Below are 13643 nucleotides of genomic sequence, written 5' to 3' on the forward strand. Positions count from 1 at the left end.
CTGAATAAACAGCTACCTGAAAATGCTATGTCTTTATAGCCGCCATCTGTTTTGTGGAAATCATTATTTGAAAATTCAGTGTGCTAGATACCTGCTTAAAGAAGTCAATGGCTGCTGATTGTTGACGGTTTGAGGAGTCAGAGTATTTACAAAGCTTTACAATTTCCTGGCCTGTATTACCTGGCCTATACTAACAATGACTGTGAACAAGCCATAGCCCATAATAGCATAATTCAAAAATTGTCAAATCTTTTGGGGTGCATGGTTCTTCTTTCCCCTTTTCACTTGAATTTTAATATCACAGTAACCAGCAAGGTGGGAAATAATAAGTTTCAAGCCTAAATATCCAGTGCATTTTCATGCAAAACACCCATGCTAACACGGCAGCCTGCTTCTGTGTTAAACAAATAAACATTCATGAAAAGCCGAGGACAAATCAGAGATGTTCTTCCAAAACTGTTCTTCTGACCTGCACACATATACAGCTTCAGATCTGTGGTCTATATTTGAACTCCTTAGTAAATCCTCTATCTATAAATCATTATTGGACTGCCCAATGCTTAACTAGACTCTCAGACATTAGCACCCTTCCATTAAGCATTAACGGTTTACTGTGTTACAGCTTATTTTCACTTATGTAAGCAGTGTAGTTTAAATGACTGCTTGCCTTGCTTGCCTTTAGTTGTTGAGTTAAATAGGAAATGGACATCTAGCCCCTCTCTCCTCATTGCTCTTTTGAGTTTAGTCTTTACAGTGTTGCAGCGCAGGGTAATGATCATGTGTTCAGTGTTCTGATGATGGTTAATATTTGGGGGGAGACTATTTGCTCACAGGCCCTGCAAGTAATAGGAGCAGGTTTAGCGCAAGCATGCATTAATTTTACTGTATGTAGCAAGGACCAGCATTGATTTTGGTATTATAGTGACAGAGTAATGCTCCAACACGCATCAGCTCACAACATACTGTTTTAATGTTTTTTTATGAAGAAGTCTTATACTGTACTAATTAGAACGGCCACTGTGACAGTGATTTCTGGCCTGTTTGCATAATAATAAATGAAGTTGCACCCATTGCTGACACAGATGCACAGGTACAAATGTACAAAAACATCTTGTTTAGTCCCGGTAGAGACGTATTGTCAATAGAATAGGACTCCCTGGAGCAGATAAACACGAACCTATTGGCACCGTGACTAATGGCAGCATTGATCGGTGGAGCAGTGGTACTTTGTTCTCTGGAATGATGGCACTCCATCCAATACTTTTGAGATGAGGTGGGGTGGTGGTCATTCAATATCCTGACTATGCAATCAGATCTTTACAGCAATGTTCCATAATCAAGTAGAAAGCTTCTCCTGGACAGTAGAGACAGTTACTCCAGCAAAAGCAGGATTAACTCTTCTTTAATACTCTTGATTTCAGAAGAAACCGTGAATGAGCAGGTGTCTTAGTACTTTTTCCATATAGTGTATTTTAAATTCTCATACTGGCTTATAGCATGAAACAGATCCTAATGGATTCATCCATTTATATTGTCACTTTCACAAAAACTAAACTAAATATTTTGACATACTTTGAATCTGGTAGGTGTTCATTACATTCTGTCCATATTCCATAATGGATGGACCAATGCTTCAAAAATCTCTTTAAAATCAACCTTTTTACCTTGACTTCCATTAGAAGTTTATCTGGAATTACAGCCACAATATGTATTTTGTTTGCCATATAGTGTATTGTTGCAGAACTTTGTATATCAATTTTTGGATGTCCCTGACATAACTCGAATCTGGCAGTTGATCTTTATATGCTGTCAAAATGTTGTGATGAATAAATGGAATTCAATGTAAAACAACTTTATTCTAGCAAGAAGAGGTTTCCCTTCTCCTAAAGTCGCCATTTTGGAGATACAAGGTTTTTGGCAGTGACATTATACAGTACTATGCATGTTTTATGAATCTGTGCTAATTAGAATTAAAAGCATTGGGCAGTAAGAGATTATTTGATAATGTTATAATAAATATTAAGCACATCAATACAGAAAAAAATGGGTTTACATCACTGTGTTCATTAAAACATCTCCAAAGCTCTCCTCAGAGAAGTCTAGTATTATTTATAGTTAGCATCCAACACCTGGTTTGGTGAATTTGTGTTTATTGATGTGAAATCAGGTGAACTGGTGATGGAATCTGGAACCAAGCTCTTGTGTTTTACTGTATTAATGTTTACCTGCATCTGTTCTGATATGATCCTGGAGTTTCTACAAGCTAAAACCCTCCTATTGCTGAGATACATGGTTTTAAACAGGTGCCTAAAACTATGTGCAGTAAGTAAATGGTTAAGATAAGATAAGATAGTCCTTTATTAGTCCCGCAATGGGGAAACTTTTAATATACAGTGCAAGGGTATCCACCCTAGTTAGGATGTTGTGGCTGGGGGGTTTCAAGTAGGCCCAAGTTGTAGTGTGAGGTTGGAAATACTTCTTAACCCATGCAACTACAGTATGCTAATGTACATTAGTACTTTAACACTTACTCATGTAGCAAGTCCTTTCAGTCCCCCCCCCCCCACAGCCTCTATTTTGTCCTCTTTTTTAAAAACTAAAATATGGTCACCTCAGCATTTGGATCAAATCAGATGATCAGCACACATCCCACCCGTATCCAAACATTTGACTGGTACTGTAGAGTAAAAGTGATGGGCCTTTGTATGTATTCCAGTGGTGTGTAGTGTTTTCGCAAGCAGAAACGCACTGACTACCCAGATAAAAAGTTCCACACAATTTATTTTTTTTGCATGTGACCTAAGACGGCGTACTGTACATGCATACACTCACACCCTTCCCCTCGAAAGGAAAGTCCCGATGATACAGGATATGAAAGCCCTTCTCGTCCATACGTTTGGCCCGGGACAGTCTCGCACATGCAACAGGATCGCTCTCGCTGAATGCTTTCCAGGGTCATCATGTCAGGCGGCATGTATTAGCTCATGAATCGTGGCTGTGTGTATGTGTGCGCGTGTGTGTATGAAAATACTCTGCAGTGTATTAGGCCTTCTGAGGGAGGAGGAAGAAGGTACAGTACATTTTCATCTGTAGCCGCAAAAAAAAATAATGTACCTCAACTAATGGTTTTAATAAAACGTCCTCGCTAGCGGAATCCTCTAATGGAATGTAAGATCAAAGGCATTAAGTTACTGCGTCTCCAGAGAGGACTTTTCCTATTTCCTCTCCGCCGTCTCCTCCTGCACAGATTTGCACTGATAATTTGTCATAAATGATCACCTTTGAAAGGCCTGCAGACCTTCGCGTAGAGGGAGGGAGGGAGGGAGGCTGGCTGTGTGTATCCGTCCCATTTCAGAGCGCAGCTTGTTTCTGTGAATAATGCGTCCACAAGAACGGGAACAGATGTAATCCTCACCGTGTGATTGGGAAAGTCTTCTTTCCCTGTTAGTCCACAGAGGAGTTTCTGAGGAAGTTGTTTTGTAAATGTTTATGAAATGTAATGTTCGGTACCTTGTTTTCGGTACCTCGACCTCTCACTCACTGTTTTTTTTCTGTGTCCTCTCATTTCACAGCCAACGCTATGTACATGGGGAGTCAAGAAATGGGGCTGGTTGTAGAGCGAAATAACGCCAGCATACGCCAACACCTCCACAAGGTACCTGTTCAGCAGCATTTTAACAAAGGCACAAAGCAATGCAACAAATTGATGAACACAGTTCGTGCCACAGGATACTTAATGAAAGTTTAGATGGAAACAACCTTAATCTTGGTTGGATGGTTGGATCTACCTTTTACAAAATATGATATTATGTTTTGCAATTCTTTAATGATTCTTGTTTACATGCAGAGATTAATATCAGACAGTGGCTCGTTTTCTGTTGTGTTTAAACCCTGACCTCTAGGTAGCAGTGTTTTACTCTGTCACACCGCCCACACCACCAATACACAGCCTAACCTTTTGAGTGACCAGGGTTGACTACCCAGCCATAAATATCCAATAAGCATCATCATTTTATGTGTCTTAAATTTAATGGACAGTAAAACTATTTAGACAATCAGATGATCAGCACACATCCCACCAGTATCCAAACATTTGACTGGTACTGTAGAGTAAAAGTGATGGGCCTTTGTATGTATTTGAGTGGTCTGTAGTGTTTTCGCAGACACATTAATAACCTTAGTGTCCTCTTAATGTCCTCTAGTCTGCATACTCAAGACAGTCTTGACCTGGACAGTCTTGACTCGGATGGTCTTTGCTAAGGAGATAACTGTTCACTTTAGATTGACCAAGGTAAACCTGTTATAAGGTCTTAGAATACAATCAGTTTGTAAGTGGTGTGTGTGATAGTTGGAGGGTATACTGTTTACAGTTGGTCTCGTAGGCTAAGGTTCAGTTGCTGCCAATAGCTGTACACCAATAAGTGTCCTCCTAACGCTACATTTCCCTGCCTGTGTAACATGATTAAAGTGTAAGTTGTTTTGGAGAATAGCATCAGCCAAATGCCATAAAATGCAGGACATGTAGGAACAATAATATAACATCCAGGGGCACCAGAGATTCTTGATACGGCCCTGTTTGTTGGCCAAAAGATTCAAGAAAAACTGTCCAGTCATTATTGAAGTAAAACCTCCGGTCCTTTTAGAAGATATGCCTCTGGGCTGTGTCCTGATAAGACTTTATGCATTTGTGTTTAATAGTCCCCTATGTGTTGCAAACTGTGTAAATCAGCTCATGATCCATGAAACAGGCTGATCTTCATTTCCATTTTTTCAAATTTCTATACATATAATGGGTGGTTGCTGCCCCAATATTGTGTAGTATTTTGTATGTTAACAGCTTCAAAATCATTGTGATGCTCCAACTGCAGTATGTCATTTTGGTTAGCAACAGGTAACATTAACGTAAAATCCTGTAACAGTACACATGCTTCTTTCAGTTTCAGTGACCGTTCTGTATCTCTCAGCTCATCCAGAAAAGTCAGCTTGTCCCCAAAGTGTGTGCCCAAATTAAACTTCACAACTGTAGGGGGAGCCCAGGAGCAAGAAATGCAGATTTTTTCATAGTGTTGTTTTAAATCCCAACCGTTTGGCATGCCATTGTTTATTCCCTTAAACTTGGAGGAAGGCACCTGTTCCTGTAGCTGATAATCATGCTTGTCATGTGCCTGACTGGTCAACCTGTCTACTACCGGAGTTAGATTTAGACTGGACAGGGGTGGCCCACATCAGCGCTGGTCTGAAGCACTCACACTGATTCTAATACACTTTTCAGTTTGGTTGCATTATCTGTTGGGGCAAACACATTTGCACACCTGAAGATTGCTCACCAAAGTAACTGATGCTCGCCAAAGAAGTGAATGGATCTTTTGTGTCAATTTTCTTGGCAGGCTCTATCTATATAGTACTACAATCCACTCTAACATACATACATACATACGTATATATATGTATATAACTGTTCAATATATACCTTTATTTTGGCGCTTGCACAATCTAAACACATAAAATGACCCAGCTAAAAAGAGTTCACTGCTAAACCCAAAGCTAACTGTTGCAAAATAGGAGTAAGTTTATAGATTAGTGCATAATAACTAAACTTTTACATGTATTTTTACTTGCTTTAGTGAAAAACTAACAGTAAAAGGTTAAACATAACTTAAGGTCTTTTAAAAAGAAGGTAAGGTGTTGGTATGTTGGTAGGGAAGTTTAGATCGCAGTGTTGCAGTGCCTAATTAGATTAGTGCAGATAGAAAGGTCCACTATTCTATGGTTTACCAAATGCACAGAAGACCTCAATTCATCTTAGAGAAGCCACCACACACTGAAGATGCTGGCTGCAGGCCTTTAGCTGAGGACAACTCAAAACCAGAGCAGACTCACTCAGTATGCAGAACCCTGTGGTCTCCGGGGACATTAAAAACCCAGCATGTCTGTGTGTGTGTGTGTGTGAGCGTGTGTGTTCACTGCATTGCTCTGATGCTAACCAGAGGCTGCATGCATGTGGAGTGGTGGGATGTGGCTGGCTGGGATGTCGATGACTGGTGGACTTTATCTGTCATCAGTTAAAAAGGTGATATCATCGCCGCGCTCACTCTGCTTCTCATACGCATCGCATACCTTAACCCCAAGTGTCACACGGCACCATCCAGTGCACAGCCTAAAGGCAACAGTAGATACACAGCTCAAAGTGTTAGTTTGGAAAAAAGGCTAATTTGCACTGTTTATCCCAGGCCCAGTACCAGGTCAGTTATGGAAGTTAATATCCTACCAATGACACACACTTGCCTCAAACCACATCAAGTTATTAAAGGTTATGGGTCATACCAGAGCTTACCAAAACCCTGAGGTCATGGCAAAAAAAAAAAAAAACTATCTTCACCATCAAAGCCATTTCAGAGAAGAAGTCAAGGAAACACACATTCTATACACGTCAATCAACAAGTCCATCCCTTTCTTAGAAACAACATAGCAGCTGTACGTCCCACAAATACAAAACTCACCACTAGTAAATCTAGTAAAGTTAGTGCTGTATTGTATTTTGGGTCAAGTAAGGGTGTGGCCAAGTCTGTGCATTGCAAACAGGCACACTCCCACCAGCTCAAACATGGCAAAGGGACTCTGGGAGTGGTTGGGAAGAGTGGGACACAGTAAAGCTATTGAGCAAACAGCCTCAACATCACTACAAGTTGCAATGTACTGTTACCATCACCAACCATTGCCGTTGACAAGTAACAACTGGCCCTACGAGGTTGTAACAGGCTCATTAACAGTAGTAGGCACCAACCATTACCATGGACATGTTACAACTGGCCCTACAAGGTTGTAACAGGCACCAACCATTACCATGGACATGTTACAACTGGCCTTACGAGGTTGTAACAGGCACCAACCATCACCATGGACATGTTACAACTGGCCCTACGAGGTTGTAACAGGCTTGTTAACAGTAACAGGCATCAACCATCACCATGGACATGTTACAACTGGTCCTACGAGGTTGTAACAGACACCAACCATCACCATGGACATGTTACAACTGGCCCTACGAGGTTGTAACAGGCTCATTAACAGTAACAGGCACCAACCATCACCATGGACATGTTACAACTGGCTTTACGAGGTGTTACGGGCTGGAAGAGGCTCATTAACAGTCGACAAACTCTTCTAAACTGATTAAATGAATTAAAATCAAAGCAGTTCCATTTTGTTAGAACTGGATGAACTTTCCATACACCAAAACATCTGCATCCAAATAAAAGCATCCAAATGTTTGCGTACACCTCTTGAATGAATGCATTCAGCCTCTTTAGGTTGCATCCATTGCTGATGCACACAGCTTGTCTTGTCCATTGTCCCTGTGAAGTATTGGCAATAGAAAAGGACTCTCTGCAGCAGATAAACAATAACCTATTGGCTCCATCCCTAATGCCAGGTGTCGGCTAGAGGGGTAGAAAGAGCAAAGGAAAAGTTGAGGATGAGGTGAGGTGGTAATCATCCAACATCTTAACCTCACTAATGCTCTTGTCATTGAATTCAATCAAATCCTCACAGCAGTAAGCCTTTTCTGGACAGTTACTCCAACAAAAGCTGGAAGGGACTTCTCTTAGGCTTTGTTGTATTACTGTGTCACTGTGTACCTCGCCGTGTGTAGGCTGTCCTTTAGCCTGGCTAGCTCTTACTGTGTTTTTTTGCATGCTTTAAAATAGTGCTATGTAACTGGCACCTGTAGAGTAGAACAAAGTTCTGTGTCTTATACACACAATTCAGTATTCCAAAAACATATTATTAGAATGAAAGAGGAGGACCAACATCATGTTCACTTAAACTAAACTCCATAAAATATCTGGCCTATTTCACACATTTACCCAGGTGTTTGCAGTTAATTACATTAAATGTGAAAGGGTTACATATGAATGTGGGCAAGAGTGTAAATCCTGGTAGAGTTGACACAGTCAGTCGGTACGAGACCTGTTTCAGACATTCCCAGGTAGTTGCTGGAATAGCTTGTGTGAACAGAGCCCAATACATCAGGACTATGGAATACAGCAATGGCTAGACTGTAAACTAAAATTGAGCATTTCCATTTAACAAAAATAACGTTTTTTATGTCGAATTTAAAGAGTAAAAAACTACCCATTAGTGTGTTTTTGTAATATTTTTTTAAGGCGCAGTCTCCTTGTATTCCGTATTAGGCTACTTCTGAGCAAAGCCACACATGTTTAGGTTTTTTTTGTTTTTTAGTTGTTTTAAGGGAAAAGTCACAGGAGTGTGTTTTGTACACATTTCAAAATGCAAGGAACTGTTGGCTGGTCATGTGGGGATGTCATGTCCTGTTTACCAGGACTTTTACGGTAAGTATGAACGCCTGCATCCCAGTAAAATCCTGTTTATGCGCTGCATGTGTGAATGGGTCAAAGCTGGAACATTACCGGGAATGTCCTGGGATGCATTGGCTCATGTTTCATTTGTTAGATTGTTCTCTGAGCTCCCTTGTGAATAATGTGTTTGTTGCGTCTGGTATAAAACAATCTAATACTAAACTAAACTAAACTAAAACATTTTTTTAGCATTAGGTCGGGAGGCGGAGGTGGAATTGCAGATTGCAAACTAGATACAATGCTAATAAATAAAATGTCTGTAAATATGTAGTGTCTGAGACTGAGAAATGTACAGCCTCTGTATTTATTGGGTAAGGTGTATTAATTGGAGGTGCACGGTATGTTGAGGTAAACCAGGTCTGATAGGCATCTCCTTAGGCATACATTATATGTCCAAGTGTTTGTGGACACCCCTTCTAATAAATGCATTCAGCTCCTTTAAGTAGAACAGGACTTTCTGGAGCAGGTGAACATGAACCTGTTGGCACCATGCCTAATGCCAGGTGTGGGCTAGAGGTGTGTAACGCCCCTAGCATTGAGCTGTGGAGCAGTGGAACTGTGTTTTCTGGAATGTTGGTTGGTGCACCATCCAGTACTTTTGGGCTAAGTTGGGGAAGAGGTGGAGTGGTGATCATCCAATATCCTGATCTCATAAACGCTCTTGTCGCTGAATGCAATCAGATCCAGTCCAAAATCTAGTAGAAAGCCTTTCCTGGACAGTAGAGACAGTTGTTCCAACAAATGCAGGATAAGCTCATTTTAATACCCTTGAAACAATAAATGAGCAGGTGTCCCAATACTTTTTTTTTGTTGTTGTTGCTATGAACGCTTATTTAGTGGGCTATACATGGCTATACTGCCCAGTCTGTTTGACAGCATAACTAGTCCTCTCTAAGTCACCTCAGTTAGACCTCTTTAGACATACTGTTGGCAGGCATGCTGCAGTTTGTATGTTGGCTATACTTTTATTCTTTATTTCCACCAACGTATTGCTCTAAGGGAAGCTGTACCGCTGTAAATAGGGTTCAAATGGTTTTTAGTGATTGTTGGAACATGGCATCTCACCCAGGGTTTGCCAGAGATTGCATGACAGAGGCAACTATCTTCTTTGTTCTTTGGCTCCAGCTCTGTGTGTGTGTGTGTGTGTATGTGTGTATGTGCGTGCGTGTCCGGATCTTTGCTTTCATGTGCTTTGTTGTAGTCTGAGTGCTTGAAACTACCAAAGCCTTGCTTGCCAGCAACCTCGCCAGAGCAATTCTTTTTAAAAGGACTGGAGGTGAAGACAGGAGGTCGTACGTTTGAACCCCTTTTTCAGTCTTTAACCACATGCATCTGACTCCTTTATTAGATTTACAGGCTGTGGGGAAATCGATCAGGCGGACAGATGTAGAAGCTATCATGATTAACTGGTACGGTCAGCAAAGGCCAAACATTATGCAGTTCGTCAGCAGAATCATGCGAAGCAGTTGACAAGTGAATGTGATCTTTCTATTGTGTACAGTGTTCAAAAGCTTTACAATAAATAGCCTTCAGCAGTTAGCAGGGGAGGTCTTCCTTTTCCCCTAAACACTGTTGGCGCTCCTCAGCTGTTTAACCGTGGGAAATGCTCATCATCTGTCCGTGTGGGCTTCCGAGGGGAGACGGACACTGTCACATTTGTGTCAGTCTTTTCATATATATTTCATTAATAGTGATTGTTGGTCTGGGTTTAGAGTGGGTTTGTGTGTTGTTGTTGTTTTTTTTACTACTGCCAAGGCTGATTTTAGCTTTTTTTCCCCCCTCCATTTATTGTGTGTTGCTTTTTGATGATAATACAATACATCTCATCAGCTCGGATCAGTCAGCTCATACCCCACCATGGGCCTTTGTTAGCAGCAGTTCAAAAAGAACGGTCGTGCTGTAAAAGATGCTGGGATGGTTTGGTTCTCTGCCCAGGGTAATGAAGAAGCCCACAGTTATTCACTTCCTTTGGGGTTTTGGCAGTTGTGTAGCTGCAGCTTAGGTAGCTTAGGTTTGACAGTTAAGTTAATGTGCTATGGCTTTGCTCATTTTAGTTTGGATGCACAGCCTGAAAGGCTCATTTAGATGTCTCCCTGTTCTGAAACAACCTGATCCTTGGCCTGTGGTAACCCCTTAAACCTCGAAGGCCCAAGTGGACCTATTCTTGCGTGCCTCACTCTCATTACTGTGGATTTTATGTATTAGTTATTCATAGTAGTTATAGAATATGCTATAGTAGTCACTGCATATTAAGTCATATTAGGATATCTAACTGAAAAAACAGGTCAGAGACTACAATTGATCAGTACTGAATTTTAATACTTTTACATTGTATTTATTGGTTTAGCTACTTGTAAAATATAAATAAAATAATGCATTAAGATTTAAGAAAATGTACAAATACAGTTTTAACTTATAATATATAGTTTCGACCCCAATCTATGATTTATTGATAGATCCTAACCATAAATCAAACTTACATTGCATTACATTGCCTTACATTGCATAGTAGGGCCTGGCAAAGCCCGGCAATGCCGCATCGGTGGCAGTTTAAAAAGAGGTGGTGGCTGGCTTCATTTACATTTACGGAATTTAGCTGATGCTCTTATCCAGAGCGACTTCCAAGGTTACTCATATTACAGAGGTGGACCAGTGTAGCGTTAAGAGTCTTGCCCAAGGACTCTTATTGGTGTAGCACTGCATGGACACCCAAACAAGGAATCGAACCACATGGTTTGGGAGCTCCCTGGCAGGTAGTGCCGTTATCTGTTGCACCACACCAACCATGTGTTCATATGTATAGGAGAGGACATCTGTTAAGTCTTTACCCTCCTAGTGTCAGGAGCAGTGCTAGTAGTAGGGGGAGCTATTAATGGGAGGGTCAATTGGCAATAACAAATTGGGAGAAAAATAACATAAAAAAAGGAAAGGAAAGAAAGAAAGAAAAAATACATTTTAAGGTGTGTTTTAATTGTAAAACAGATGATTTAATGTATTTTAGGTTAAAATCTCTTCTGGTTCAAACAACGCAGTAATGCATTAAGTGTGCTTTTAGCTTCTCAGTCTGGTAGACTTATGGGGTAAGTTTTGCCCTCCCTCTTTTTTTTGCACTGAACAGCTGGTGTTGGAAACAAAGTTTACATTTTCATTTGTAGTAGAGATGTGTTGATTGCTTCTAAATATTCGAAAAAATATTAATAGTTTTCAAATACTTGTCGATCAGTGCTCTCTGTAAAAAGAGATGTGAATGTAAATGGTGACACACCATTTGAAAATACCAGCAACTCTGAACATTGTATATACATTACATGGTGAATGTACCAATTAAAAAATGGTCTGAAATTACTTGGAATTTGTACATTTCTGAGGTTTTATAATGCACTAATTCTATAAGTGCTATGGATAAGACAGGTAAACTAAAATATTTTTGTGTTTTTATTTTTTTCCTATTTTTTTCAGCTTATTTTTTATTACGGAGCCACAGACAGCTGGTGCCCCTTGCAGTACTACTATGATATGCGAAGAGACTTTCCAGATGGAGACATTCGCCTGTGTGAGAGAGGCTACCGCCATGCGTTTGTCCTGGATGCAGGAGAAGAGATGGCCAACATGACCACAGAGTGGATCAGTGATGACCTCAGGGGGCTATAGCACTGATAATGCTTACATTAGAGATCACACTAACCTAGACTGGCTCTGCATTCCAGCTTACAGGGATTATTACCTGATAGACCTTATTAAGGCCTGTATAAAAGACCTTGATTAGGGCTTGGTAACATATTAGTTGGAATAATAATTGAAGACACTTTGATTTGGTTTGATACATATGGTTATCAACTGCGACTTATTGGGTTATTTTATGTAATGATAGAATGACAGTGCTGCAAGCCAGACCTGTGGGGTGCAATTATGACCAAAAGCCAAGCCATGATGAACATATTTAATTAAAAGCTACAGTCAGGGATTTGTTTTTGTTGTTTTTTTTTTTATTGCGCATGTATGAGTATATTCCTAATGATTCTCAGAGCTTACATACATTTTCCAGATATTGCAGGTGACATTATTGTTTATGTCTAAAACAAGAAAAAATTGAGATTGTAAATGTGATCGTTAGGTCATTGGCTGATTCTTGTATAACTCTGAACATTTTCCCACATAATTGTAGAAAAGTCTTCTTTAATAGTTAAGAAATGAAATTTGTGTGGGATGTTGTAGCAGGTTTTTAATGCCACCAATGCATAGTTTTGCACATTTCTGAGGTTTTAAGACCAAACATCTAGCTTTCCACAAAATTAATTAGCTTTTATAAAAATGACAAAATTGATACACAGATGCACTGGAAATTATTCAACCCTCCTTGCAAATGAGTTTATGGGCAAAATGTACAAACTTTCAGCTGTTTGCAATCAAACAAGAGTTAGAGAAATAGAACAAGTGCTTTTTCCAAATTCAACACAAACTTTTAATGATGACAGCAGTCTCAGAATTATTCACCCCCTTCAAGGAAAGCATTTTTAGTACTTAGTAGAGCATCCTTTCAACATTATGACCTGCTGCAAACATGAGACATGGCCAGACAACAGCGTTCCTGAGGAATTTTACCCCATTCCTCATGGGCAGTGGCCTCCAGTTCACTAATATACTTGAGGTGCTGCGACTGCTTTCTTCAAATCCCACCAAATCTCAAGTTAGTTGTATGAGACAAACGCTCCAGAATCTTTGGGGACTTTGGGACAAGCCTTTGGGACAAGCCTTTGGGACAAGCCTTGGTGGACTTTGAGGAATGCTTAGGGTAATTGTCTTAAAAGGTCTAATGATGTCCATACTTTAGCTTCCTCAGAAAATGTTTATTGCAAACAGCTAATAAACCTAATTTGCAATGAGGTTGGATAATTTGATGTTTTCTTGGTCATTAATAGGCATTGCAATAAAATAAATGACATTTGGTTTAACCTGGATGGTAGTTTGCTGTATGCATTTTGCAAGATGTACAAATAAATAAAGAAATTAAATAAATATGTTATTAATTCCCAAACCTGTTTTACTTTAGTAGTTTTTAATGTGAATAGTGGTAAAGAAAGTTGTAAATTGATTTTTTTTTAGCACATTTTAAAAGGGCAACATGGAACTTCTTCCAACATATGTGTTGTCCCAAAATGTCCCTATTTTGACTGTTTATTTAAGTGATTTTTTCACGTTCAGGAATTTTGCACTCATATGTTTTCAATTTCAAATGAAAACTTAGACCCTAAGAGCATCTTAAAT

The 13643-nt window shown here is 39.8% G+C and overlaps 1 protein-coding gene across 1 annotated transcript in view; it reads left to right on the forward strand.

Moving 5' to 3' along the window:
- ldah (lipid droplet associated hydrolase) overlaps positions 1 to 13405 on the forward strand; it is a 68847-nt gene extending 55442 nt beyond the window's left edge. The window contains exons 6-7 of the mRNA XM_072690468.1: positions 3573 to 3655; positions 11838 to 13405. Of these exons, the coding sequence (XP_072546569.1) occupies positions 3573 to 3655; positions 11838 to 12029 (275 nt within the window). The 3' untranslated portion in view covers positions 12030 to 13405. The remainder of the gene's footprint in view (positions 1 to 3572; positions 3656 to 11837) is intronic.
- The last annotated feature ends 238 nt before the right edge of the window (positions 13406 to 13643 follow it).

The sequence above is a fragment of the Salminus brasiliensis genome, chromosome 10 (genome assembly GCF_030463535.1).
Source record: "Salminus brasiliensis chromosome 10, fSalBra1.hap2, whole genome shotgun sequence".
Classification (NCBI taxonomy): domain Eukaryota; kingdom Metazoa; phylum Chordata; class Actinopteri; order Characiformes; family Bryconidae; genus Salminus; species Salminus brasiliensis.